Consider the following 12,831-nt stretch of genomic DNA (forward strand, 5'->3'; position numbering starts at 1 on the left):
TTTGCAATGAGCGTCTGTCCAGTAACGGTGTCATTCCCAGCGCTGGTGGAGGAGAAAGGACAAACTTGCAGGAAAGGGCTGCAAGCCCGCAGTGGTGAGGGTGGCACAGGCCACCTTGTGCACATACAAAATGACAGTTCTTGTAACACAAATTTACTGTAACAAAAGCATTGCTTTACTATATGCTGGAAGTCTGTTCCAAAACAACAAAGTGTTTAATTTCTCAGCCTAAATGAGAAAGATCTAAGATCTAGGTCTTAACAAAGAACCAGAACTCAACTCTGTAGCTTTTATTTCCATTAATACTGGAAGCATTAAAAAAAAAAAAAAAAAAAAAAAAAAAAAGAAAAGAACCAAACAGAGACTTTTTTACACTGTATAGCAGCTTTCACTCTCTGAGACCTGGGGGGATTTTACATATTGTGTCTATACAGCAGCAGAAACACACAGCTACAGGAATAGGAAATATTTGATTGGGACAAATGCCTCCCCTTACAAAACATCTCCTTGAATTTTAATAGCAAGCTCGAAACTGCTGAAGAACTGTGATTGTCAGCATCTCTTATTATTTTTGTAGCAGAAATCAGCACTGAAAAGCACGCTTGGAAAATGTCCACGACTGTCTGCTGCTAGTGGATGGGATTTCAGATTCTCAAGTCTCAGCAACATACGCATTATATTGTTTCATTACTTGGCTCTTTGCCTCTGTGTGAGGTAAATCATTGGCCTGCTAAATCTGTAGATGGGACTGAGCAATCATCTCTGCTTACAACCAATTGTGAAGCAAATGCTGATGTGCTCCCTGGTCTGTGGGTTACCGCTGTACTGCAAACTCCTCACTGCCTGTGTAATTGGTGTTTGTGAGTCTCAGTTGTGGAAAACAGCATACAAAGTCAGAACAAAACAGTTATCCCTGCCCTAAGGATCCCACAATGTCCTTTTTTACAATTACTCTTCATGTTTCTTTTTCCCGATGTGAAGCTGGGCTGAGCAGTTGCAGTCACTGGAGTTATTTAATGGATTTTGGTCTGCACAGCACCTTGCTACTGAGACCTTTTTGTCACTCCTTCCAGTAATACTGCTTTTTGGATAATACCTTTGTATGGACATTAGAAGAAATTGAAAACCCAACTTCACTTATGCAAATAAAAGCAGCGTCTACCTTGCTTAGCTAGATGCATCTTGGAACATGGCTCCCAGCAGACTGTACCTGTCAGAGATACCAGAGGCAGACAGCTGGCAAGGCAGCCCCTCACTGTGTGAAATGTCTGCTAGTGTATTTGCAGGTGCTTATAAAAACAGCTTTTCAAGGTTGGTGTCCAGGTTTGCTGCTGCTTAGCACATGAACAAGGGTCCAAGGCCTTTTTTCTGTTTGACTACCTTCATTATTAGTTTTTCTTTGTGTTTTTCTCTCCCTTGGAAACATAAGGGCTCTGAAGTTTCATAGTTTTGCTGAAGGACATTTTAAGAGTCTCATGAAAACATACCAAGGTGATAGAGACAGTGAGCTTTGAATGTGTAGAACAATCACCTAGAGCTAATTAGTGGTTTGTAGTTTTAAAGGATAATCAAATGCTGGGTTCTTGTAAGAGACTAAGTGTGTACCATATTGCTCGCTCTGAGGCTTTTTACATGCCTTACAGAGACATACAGACAAAATGATGGTGGAAATGAGAAAGAGTCCACTTGCTGCAGACAGAGCAGCAAAGACAGACTTGTAGCTGAGTTTTGTTTTAAATCTGGTGCACGAACTACCTGGTATTCCCTGACTTGCTGTCTGGCTTGACCCTGCTTTGTTTGAAGCAGTCACACAAATGTGGTAAGTGGTGTACGGTAATAGATTATACAGAGTGTGCTGCCTTGCTGTGGAATAAATATTGTCCAGGACAAACCGTCTCTCCTCGTTGCCTTGAGCATGAAGCATCAGCTCATAGGTGTGAACAACTGAATTGGGGGCACACCAGCGTATCTGAGCAGAGCTGTCTGTAACCTCAGACACCTCTCTGAGCCTTGGAGGATCTGGAACCTCGTCTTCCCTCGACATGCCAGGACATAAACATCGGGATTCACTCTGAAGTTCACTGCACGGCTTCTGAAGGTGCCTGCAAGGATTGTAGTCACAGGAGGTATAGGCCAGTTGCACTGGGGTTCTCGTTGACAGTTCATCGTAATCGTAGTCATCTACATAATGTATCAGTGATTTGGTGGATGCAGGCTCTGACTGAGCATTTGTCCTTGTGGAGTTCCGCTGTGGCAGGCTCGTTTGTGGTGTGCCTTCCCCAGCGTGAGTGGCAAAGGAGTGAATAGAATGGTCAGTGGCACTGGGGTTTCCTGTTGCTTTAGTAGAATAATCACTGGTGGGCTGGTTCGACGGGCCTTCCTGGTGAAATGTTGCATCAGTTGTTCTGAGCTCTCTCTTTAGCTGATCTGTTTCAGTTTGACTCGTGGAGCTATAATCTGAGGACTGACTATAGAGCTCCTTGAGAAAAGCCGGGGAGGTGGTTACGGATGCGAAGAAAAGAGGACTGTTCGTGGATTCAGAAACTGCCTCCTCCTCATGGGAGGAACTGTTGGCCTTTGTGAGCATCGGCTCAGCTGGGCTGGCTGCCATTGTGCTCATTACGTTGCTCTGATTTCGGGAGCTGGTATAGGTGTCTTTGGTTAGTGGAGCAGAGTCTGTTGTTACTACAGTAGGGGCATCATAACTGGTAAGGCTGAAAGCATCGTGTTCGGGAGAGAGGGTGCTTGAATCAGGCAGCGTAACGTTTCTCTCAGACTGGCATTTATCATAGAGCTCTAGCAGTGAAAAAGATGTTGAAGGTCGGCCCCAATCTTCCTGGGATGTGTTGCAAAAAGTCTCTGAAGCCCTGCAGAGGAGACAGGTTAGAATAGATTGGACCTACAAGAGCATTACTGGCTCCTGTAAAGCTGTTTGGAATAGTCTTTATACTAAAGTAGACATGAAACCTAGAAAAAGCTAGGTTGTCTTAACAATAGTCCTGTGCTTGGCAGATGGCTTTCCACACCACTGGGAACTTAGCTCACTGGCTTTTTGTTTTTGTACGGTGCAGGAATATCTTTGTCTGAGAGGAAGCAGCCTTTGGTACAAGGACTGTGAACCTTAGCAAGAGTGTCAGGGTTCAAGGCAACTTGTCGTAAAGGGTCTGACTTTAATGCCATACTAAGAGGGGAAGACATGCAGAGAGATGCAACAGGGTTCCCAAGATCCTTAAGCCAGCTGGTTTAGGCAGCTGGAGTGGTGGTGCTGTCACGGGATGTGCTTTTAAATGACTAAGCTCGAGTTCTTTCTTTACTCAGACATTGCATGTTTTTGTAAAGAATGCAACTGCTAAGCCCATCCTGATGAGAAACAATCTAGTTTTAACAACCTACTTCCCCCACTCTCTCAGCCGGGGATGGCCAGGGATGACAAATCTTTTTGGTGGCCTTTCAAAAGGAAAAGAGATCACACATATGCAAAGTACTACTTTTAACTAAGGCTTATTGTAATTAGTCTGTAAACCTGTAGGAGAGCATGAAAACAACAGGTGACAAGTGGTGCTATTTGCAAGGGGTTTTATTGACTGCCTGTGCTAATGTGGGCTTTGGGAATGCAAGGGCAAGGAGGAAATAATCTGCCAAATTCTTGCAAAGTCTTCCAGTTCCTGCTCCCAGTGCTGGCCCATCAAGGTTACCTAGCCAGTTCATTTTTTATCTCCCACTAATAGAGTAATATGAACCAAAATAGAGAAAAAATAATCTGTTCTCATCTTAAATTAGAATCCACAGCTAATAATGCTTTATACTGTTCTACATGTGCCCTTTTATACTGTTCTACATGTGTCCACATTCAAGTATAATTCATTCATGCTTTGTCCCTGAAGGTGACTTTATTTTGTATTTCCCTCTTGTGGAAGGGAAGAACATAGGAGGAATTTGAATAACTTAGATGGTAGTGAATGTTTGGTCCCCAAATAACTTACATGTTTAAGTTGTGTCTGAAAAGCATTACTTTTTCTCCGTGAACTCACTTACTTTTGCAGAACAACTTTCTTGGGCTTGGAGAGCAGCCAGGAGAGCTGGCAGTCGCATAACAGAGGATTTCCGTACAAGCTGATGATGATGCTATCTGATGAATTGGTATTCCAAGGATTAAAGGAACTCAGGTTACAGCTACAAGACGACAAATGCAATAATTAGCAAATGCTGAGCTACCTTCCAAGGACTGGAGTGTGCTTAGTATCCCAGCATGTGTAAGACCCAAAGCAATATTCCCAGTTCCCTTGGCAGTAGCCAGTTATCCACACCACCATTCTGCACTTTAAAGTCCAGGCTAATACCTGCCCATCTCTCCAGTTTGCACAGCGTAGCTGCTGTGTGTCAAAGCATAACAAAAGCATCATAAGGGGATAGGACCTTTAGAGATGGCAATTGGAAGGGAAAGGACCTAGCAAGGGTCTTCTGTGAAAGATTCTCTCCTCTCTGCCATCATACATTCAGCCACACTTTTTACTCCACTATTTGTCTAGCTGCTTTCTCAGTCTGCTTGTAATGGCTTGACTTTCTCTATGCCAAGCATCCTCTTCATGTTAATTGTCTCTCATAATAAAGATTCTTACCTACTAAAGTCAAACGACTAGTACAGGAAGACCTTGCTTGCCTTTGCTGTTAAGCTGGCCTAGCTGCAGAAAGAGCATGAGCTCCCTGCAGTCTGAGTGCTCAGAAGATGCTCTCTTTTGTCTCTGACTTGAACTGCCACTCCTTTGTTTTTTGTTTGGGTCATGATTTTTAGCACTTGGAACTGGTATTCCTGCAGGTATTGTAAAGTGCTGTGTAAATTCAGTCTCAGTCTAGTGGGGGATGGAATCTGTGAGGGTTTTTTTGCTTAAATGAGTTTATTTTCCTGAACTGGTTCCTAGAGCACAGCCAGTGCTTTAGTGTTTGTTTTGTGATATGCTATATCTGGGCCTATATTACAGAAATCTTTTAAGGTGCTCTCCAGATCTTTTTCTTTATGCTGACTGGTCTCTGTGCAGTTTACCTACTCTTATTTTGATACATCACTTTCAGACTTTTGTTTCCCTTAGTATTTCAACAGGTGTGTGACATACCTCGTAAATCACACTGGGGCGTTACCTCTAGAATAAGGACTAAACCATTGGTTTTACTAATCTGACCAAGGAACTATATTAATCTCTCGCACTAGAAGTAGGAGGGACAGGATTTTTGACTGCTTCCAAGGTGCAGATGTTAGGAAACTGTCAGCATTCATCCTTTGTAGAGCAAGGAATCCTCAGTGACCAGCTTCTTGTCTGGTGAGGCATCTGGGAGATAAGGCAGAAGAGTGGGAGCACAATGGATGCGATCTCAAGCAACCAGTAACTGTGCTATGAGTCTCATGCCATTTATTTGGGCTGTATCAGCTCTTCTGCTGCATCAGATGGTCTACATCACAGGCTTTACATGGCAGATCTGAGTACAAGACAGTCTGTTTCTTCATGGCATGCAAGCCCATACCATACCTCCTGCCTAAATATTTGATAACAAGAAAACTCTGCATAAAAATCATCTCCCAGGCACCGTGGTGCTATGAGGCAAAGGCAATATTATGTAGGGAAGAACAGAAAAGAAAACAACTCACTTCTCAAATGAGAGATGGCTCAAATGAGGAGCACTGTCAAACATCTCTGTCCTCACAAAACCCAGTGAGCGGGAGTCTTGACAGTTCAGCTCTCTGAGACCTGGCATGGACTTGAAGAAGTCAGTATCGAGGCTTCTTAATCGTGACATCTTTCTCAGGTGAAGTGATCTGAGGTTAGGCAAGTCTCTGGTCCACTCTGGTTGAACTGAAGCAGAAAAAAAGATTTATATTCATTGCCTAAATAGAGAATTCCTGTGGATTTCTGCCTAGAAGAAAGTTTTGAATTCATACAGGTATAAAATATCTCTGTGGTCTTCTGCAGTATCCTCTTTGGGAAAGGAATAGAACAAAAATCAATACACCAGTGTATAAACACTCATGCAATCAAATATTACCTGCAGGTCATGCTGTCGTAGGGCAGAGTAAAAGAGGGAAAGATAGAAGGGCAATAAAGCTGGTAAGAGATAAGGAATAGCTTTCCTATTAGGTGAGATTAAATGAACAAGGATTTCTCTGCTCAGAGAAGTGGTGAGTGGGGGGAGATTAGAGAGGTCTACAAAGTCCTGACCTGTGTGAGAAAGACAAGTAACTTCTATTTCTCTTAGCACGGGAAAAAGAGCTGAGAGGCATGAAACTGAAGGAATAGGTCTTACACAAAAGTGCCTTTCCATCCCATGACTGAATCATGTAACTCACTACCACAAGAGGGATTCAGGCAAATTCATGGAGAAAATTTGGTGGCATATCTGTTAAATGTGAGTAGAGGTGAAACCTCTAGCTTGAGGAGTCCCTAAGGTCCTGGCTTTGCCCCAGGCTGAAAGCAGCTGGGCAAGGCATCTAACATCTGTCCGCCTCAGCACCTCAGTTATAAACTGAGGCTAGCAGGGGAGGCAGACAAAAGAAAAAAAATCATGCTGTAAATTGCTCAGGGCAGGGATTGTCTCCCTGTGCGGAAGTATTTGGCCGGTTGTGGTCGACACAAAAAGCCTTTCTCTGTGCTACTTCAATACAGCGGTATAAAGCCGAGTGTAACTGTGGCCATAGACAAAGAAAGATTTCAGCAGTGTGTCTGGAAAGAGAAAGGAATTTCCTCCTGCATGTCCCAAAGCTAATTTCAGGGCTGACAGTGGAATTAGGACAGAGGTGGGGGACTACAGTGGGACGAGTAATCCTGCTTGGTGGTGTCCGTCCTCCGCCTTTTGAGAGGCTAGTCCCCCCAGCAGTTGCATCATAGCTGGAGAGTGCATTGCATGCTTGGACCAGCTGTTTGCAGCTTTCAGCACCCCAGGCTCGGACAGGATGGGAGACATCGTCCCAGCAAGGCTTCTGCGCTCCCCGGCCTGACCAAGCCCCATATTTACAGTGGGAAATCCAGAAACTTACTTTTCTCAAGAAAGGTCCCGCTCAGATCGAGCATGTTGATGGTGTTTCCAGGCCCATTTGTGGCCTCACTGGGAGATGTGCTGATGGCAAAAGCAGACTCCCTAATTCCTCTGCTGTCATCGTGCCCAAGCAGCGTTGCAGAGAGGTTCAAAAACTGTAGTTGAGGGTAACAGGAAAAAGCCAGTGGCTGGATTTCAATCAGTGGATTTCCAGCCAGGGACAACCACCTCAAGTTAGGCAGGGCAGAGCTGTGGCATGGTGGCACAGACGACAGCTTATTAAAGCTTAAGTCCAGGGAGAGGAGGCTGCTGAGGGCTTCATGTCCCCATCTGACTGACCAGAGATGGTTCTGCCTCAGCGAGAGGACGCGCAGCTGCGGGAGGTTTGCTATCTCCGTGCCGTTCACCTCTTCTAAGAGGTTGCTGCTGAGATCCAAGGTCTCCAGGGCCTCCGGAAGGCAGATTGGAAAAGCTGTCAGGCTGCTGTTGGTCAGCTGTAGGGTGATCCAAGTCCTGTTCTTCCGATCCTCACAGGACATGCTGGTGAGATTAACGTTCTCCCAAGAGTCTTCCTGAGCCAGCTGGAAAAAGGTGGTGACGTCCCTGGATGCCGCAGGCTCTGCTCTGCTCACCGGGCCCGAAGCTGTGTTCCCCACCAGCAGAGAGAGGATGAGCAAGTGTGAAAACATCCTTCTCCTTGCAACTAATTTGCAAAGTGGCTTGCAATTAATTTTCACGATCTGTTTATTTTGTGTTTCAGGGAGAGGAAAACAAAATGTCAGCATTAAGAGCTAAATTAAAATCCCTCCAGGCAGCTACAAGCTATTTAAAAGTGAAACATTTCTAAGTCCTTTCCTATTGCATCCGGGACAGTGGAAGTGATAATTAATGTCTCTTCTGTGATTAAGCCTAAGTGAACATGAACCCTTGGGGACAGAAGTATCATTTGATCTTAGTCTAAGTGTACCTTCAGGCAGAAACCAACCAAGTTTTATCACATGCCTAGTTCCCACCCCAGTACCCTCAGTACCAGTCTGGCACCCAGAACAGCAGCAGCATAGGAGGTGGGCTCCCCAGCAGCACAAGGGTATGAGGGAATGCCAGTGCTACTCCAGTATAAAAGTAGCAGTTGGTACTATATTGGACAAGCCGCAGGAGAGCTGCACTTTGAGACTTGTCCTCCTCCTCTGCTCCTGACCCGCTGGCAGTGCCTGGGAGCCTGTCTGCCAGGCAGTGGCAGGGCTGGGGCCCTGCTGTAGGTGAATGCCACAGACATGCTACACACTCCAGCTCCTGGGGAAAGGATGTCCTGAAAATGCAGCTCCTGAACCACATTTCAGTGAAAGTGGTCAGAAACTAAGAGTATGCTCCTGGATCAGGGCCCCAAAGGCCTGGCTATCAAAAGGCATGTTATTTCAGTGTTACAGTTCCCGCTGTGCTCCTTCCTCATCCCACCCCAGCTTTGACTTTATCATTAAAAAAAAAAAAAAAAAAGTCCTAAATGATTTGTCCAAGGCTGTCCAGGTAATCTGTGTCAGAGGAGGGAATTAACCACAGGCCAAAACTAGTGCATTTCTTAACTGAGGTGTCTTTTGTGCTGCCAGGCATCATCATGATCATTCCTCATCCAAAAATATATTACAGTGTAGGGATGTGACTGAAGCCCCATGAAATATCTCAGACTTATTCCAAACCTTAATGGCTACTTGCTGTTCCCTGAATGGTGCTAGGTCTTGCCCAGACCATCATCTGTTGCTGCCGTCCCATGTTTGAAGTAGGAACCAGCAAACCAGTATAATTTGGTTGCCTGTGTCCTTTTTGTCATCTGGAACTGGGCAAGAGACGAGCAGCCTTAGGGCTTCCTGGTCACTGGAGCTGTTGGATTCCCAGCACATGGCAGGGAGAGGATGGGAGGAATGGGACTGCTGGATCCCGATCTTAGATTTAATCTTAGTCCCTGGCTCTAAACCGCAACCGCTGGCACGTACCTGCCCAGAAGTCCTGATGCCTTGTGCCTCCGCTCTGCGTGGCTCCGACTGCCTGGCCTTGATTTTATACACTTCGGTGACTCAGCCGGGAGTGTGAAATGCCTCTTCTCTGTTCCCAGCTTTCCCTGCTCGCGGCTCTGCCCACAAGCGCAGGCGAGGTTTGTTCCAAGCTGGCTCCCCCGCATCCAGCTTTCCCCTGCCTGGAGAGGGGGTGGCTCCAGGCAGCTTTCCCGCTCCCTTGGCCCTAGCAGGAGGTGGGTGGGAGGGCTCTTGTTTCCCAACGCTCAGGCAGGGCTGTTCTGTCTGTCTAAGCAGAGGGGGGGAAAGGGAAAGGATCAGTATGTTTAGTCCCAGCTCTCACGTCTTCCACTGACAGGGGGGAAGGGAGAGGAATTAATGTGTTTCTTTGCTGACAGGTCATGATGATGTAAAGTTAAGGCTCTGTCTGTTGACATGGGCTTTGGTCACTTTCTAGGCGCCAATAAAAGGCCTCAAGTGTTTATATTTCTCTCTAAAACTCTTGCACGTGGGAATAAGTCTTGGAAATGTTCATGCAGGACAAATGACTTTTCTAAGGGGGGCCTTGGGAAGTGTCAAAAGCGAAACTCTCACCTGCTGCTCCTGCAGAGAGGGATTCTCTTGGTGGATGGAGAGGGCCTGCAGCATCTCACACTGCGTGACAGACTTGGGAGACCTCTCCTGGTCCAGCTATGCGTGGGTTGTGTTTTCTGTTCTGCATCTACTGTACTGTGTGGCTTGGGAGTATTCCCTTCCTGCTCCTTCTCCTTTGCTGGGTAAGTAAGACTGACAATCTCCCACCAAGGGACCTGCCCCGTGCTGGGTTTCTCAGCATTCCCGACATTCAAATAAGAATTAGGCTGGTCAAGGGCTGAGAATAAAGCTAGAAACTGGAAAGGGATGAATCGATAGAGAAAAGTAAAAGCAAAGGGGTGGTTGTTTGGTTGCTGCTATAAGACAATTAATGATTAAAGTTTCTGGGGAGAACAGTAGTCAGTGCTTTTCTTTTGTCAGGACAACAAAACAGTTCCATGACATGAAGGCAACACAGACCTGTATGCTTTGGTGCTAAAGTGCAGATAAAGGTCTTGCTTTCCCAAAAACCTTGAGTCTGCGTGTACGCAGACCTTATCTATCAACCGTGTCATTTATTATCTGCAGGGGGGAGAGCCTTGAAAAACACCAGAACATCCAGAGAACAAGATACGGTCTTTTAGTAGGACTCTCTGGAGCCATTGCGGTTCCCTTGGAGGCTGGGCAAGATGTACATATTGTTCCTGTGTGGAATGGCTCTAAGGCAAGACAAATGGTTTCCTAAATGAGGGACTAATCCCCCAGATTATCCCTGGTGGAGCAGCTCACAGGCCTGCTCTTAGGGCAGTGTGCAGGCCGGGCACGTGCGCACCACCAGGTACCTTCAGACATCTGCACTCTCTTAGGTTCAGAGGGCAAATTGGAGCAGGTTAAAAAAATCTGAAGAATTTGGTATAATAGGAGGAAAGTCCATCCCCTGCTAGGTCGGTGGAAACTTTGCCTTCCCTTTCTCTTTGCAGACCTGCTGGCTGCAAAGCTGCTCTTTGAGAAGCTGGGGAGCAGGGAGGTGGCCTCGCTTTCCTTGGGCTATTAAGTATCCATGTTGTGTTTGCTGCTGTTAGCTCAGTATTTACAGACAGTTAATTTTCATTGGTTATTTTATTGGTTTTAATCTCCTGAAAAACTACCCCATGAAACCTGGTGAGCCAAACGCTGCCTTGCTTTTAGTGTTCAACCTTACTGACTTTATTTTGGAGGCTGAGACAAGCAGTCAGCAAGCAGAAGGCAGAAGGGAAGTGGAGTCTTTGCCCAGAGGCACTTGATTTCTGAGTGATAGAGAACCTGTTGCAAGAAGAAGAGCACCCTTGGAAAATGAGCTTTTGTTATTTTTATTTTACACCTTTGTCTCTGCTTTTTGGATGCCCAGTTTTTGAGGTAGGCGTATTTTCCCAGCTCTTTGCCTAGCTGCAATCTCTAATCATCAGGAATATTACTGCTATGGTACTACATCTCAAACAGCTGCTCAAGTGCTGGTGAAGATTTCCCAGAGCATCCCTCTTCACCAGTTTCTTTGAAATCCTCTGATAGCAGCAAGCAGAGATTTCCCCTTTGTGAGTCAATTTGGCCTGTTCTCACGTCACTGTATTTCTTCAGTTTGTTCTTCTCCTTTTTTCTGCTTTTCTAAGAGTTTCAGTGGCAACCTGAGAGAACACTTAGTAAAGACAGGCATTTTTGTCAGCCTTTTCACATGGGTGATGCACAAAGAGCTGAACCAGATGCCCCCTCCCCGGGGCTGATTCAGTGCTGCACAAAACCCCTCTGCCTGCAGGAATGCTAGGGGTGAGCCCTGCATTCCTTAGTGACACCGAGACAAGCAGAGCACAGGGAGAGCAGGAGAAGGCGAGGATGGTACCAAGCTGTAAAGTTTAAGAGATGAATGTTTCTCACTGGCTGTAATCCAAGTGATTGTTAGGAATGAAAATATCCCGAAAAAATTTGGAGAATGGCTTTTAAAGCCAACAAAAGAAAAGAAGTATTTTGCAGGTCAGTTAACAGAGCAAGCACAAGCAAGACATTTTCCTACAGAGAACAGGGAGAGGATGCAAGAACAGGATTACTTAGCCTGGAGTTTCAGAAAAAAACTAGGAGGGGCGGTGTGTGTTGTCTGCTGCAGTAACATGCTGAAGGCAGCGGTGAAATCCCCTATGGAATTTGTTCTAAGAACAGACAGCAGCCATCTGACATCCGTAGTATTTTACCCTCACCTGACTTTGGTTTAATTAAGCACAATGGACAGAATAGGGTTGCAGCTGAGCCAAGGTATAAGTTTCCTAAAGGTTTTTGTTTTCATCTAAACAACATTCCTGCCCTGGATTTTGTCTGCCTTGCGAAATTTCAGGAGACGCCCTTGTCCTGCTTTCGCTCTCTGTAAAGCCTCTCGCACATCTGGCACCGTGCAATTCATAACTTGGTTACTGCAGGCCACTGAGCCTGTGGTCTTTAATGCTATGTGTAAATCAGGTGGTACGAACAAGCAAAAGCCAAGTCTAATCAGGTTATTGCATGAGTGAGGGTAGGCATGGTACCCCATGTGCCTTAAGGGGAGCGTCTGGAATCTGGCTGGGCTGGGATGGAAGATGACCCGATGCTGTGGCTGGCCCCGAGCTGGGCTGGTGCAGGTGCAGGCAGAGTAGGCTGGTGCAGGCCTCCTCTGAGGAGCTGCCGACTGTATCCAGCCTGGAATTACAGAGGTGCAGGAGTGCCCTGGGTCATGCCTTCCTGCTCTGACCTCTCCAGGGGCTGCTTGTAGGAAGCGGAGGTACAGTCACATGTAGCACTGAAAGCAGACGGATAAAAACAGATTCCTTTCCTAAGTGTTCCTCACCTAGATGGAAAAAAGCCTTGCAAGGTGGATGGAGCAAGGAGAAAAGACAGCTGATGATCTAAAGAAGCATGGAGAGAGGACAGAAGTGAGGGATCGTTCCCTTAAAGCTAAAATGACAGAGTGCCAAAGGGTGGGATTTCCAGCCAGCTGGGATGAGCTGGCAGAGCTCCTCTGTGCAGAGCAGCAGGAGGACTTTACTTGGAAGCCAGTGACACATGGAGTGAGACTGAGGGAGGGGCAGGAAAGGGAAATATTTGGTAGTTCCTCTTGAATCCCAGTCCAGAAAATTTGGACTGCAAGTAGGTGTTTTTGCTTAGCAGTAAAATGAGCTGCATGCTCTGCTAATGAGAACTACATTTGAAGTTCCTGTGTCTCTGCCTTCAT

The 12,831-nt window shown here is 46.1% G+C and overlaps 1 protein-coding gene across 1 annotated transcript; it reads right to left on the reverse strand.

Moving 5' to 3' along the window:
* Positions 1-1,537: 1,537 nt before the first annotated feature.
* Positions 1,538-9,196, reverse strand: LRRN4 (leucine rich repeat neuronal 4). Its single transcript, XM_009953090.2, has 5 exons — positions 9,008-9,196; positions 7,025-7,763; positions 5,642-5,846; positions 4,036-4,173; positions 1,538-2,867 (listed from the first exon to the last, which is right to left on the reverse strand). The coding sequence occupies exons 1-5, from the start codon at positions 9,194-9,196 to the stop codon at positions 1,538-1,540; spliced, it is 2,601 nt and encodes an 866-aa protein (XP_009951392.2).
* Between the last annotated feature and the right edge of the window lie 3,635 nt (positions 9,197-12,831).

This window comes from Leptosomus discolor, chromosome 2 (genome assembly GCF_034619465.1).
Source record: "Leptosomus discolor isolate bLepDis1 chromosome 2, bLepDis1.hap2, whole genome shotgun sequence".
Classification (NCBI taxonomy): Eukaryota; Metazoa; Chordata; class Aves; order Leptosomiformes; family Leptosomidae; genus Leptosomus; species Leptosomus discolor.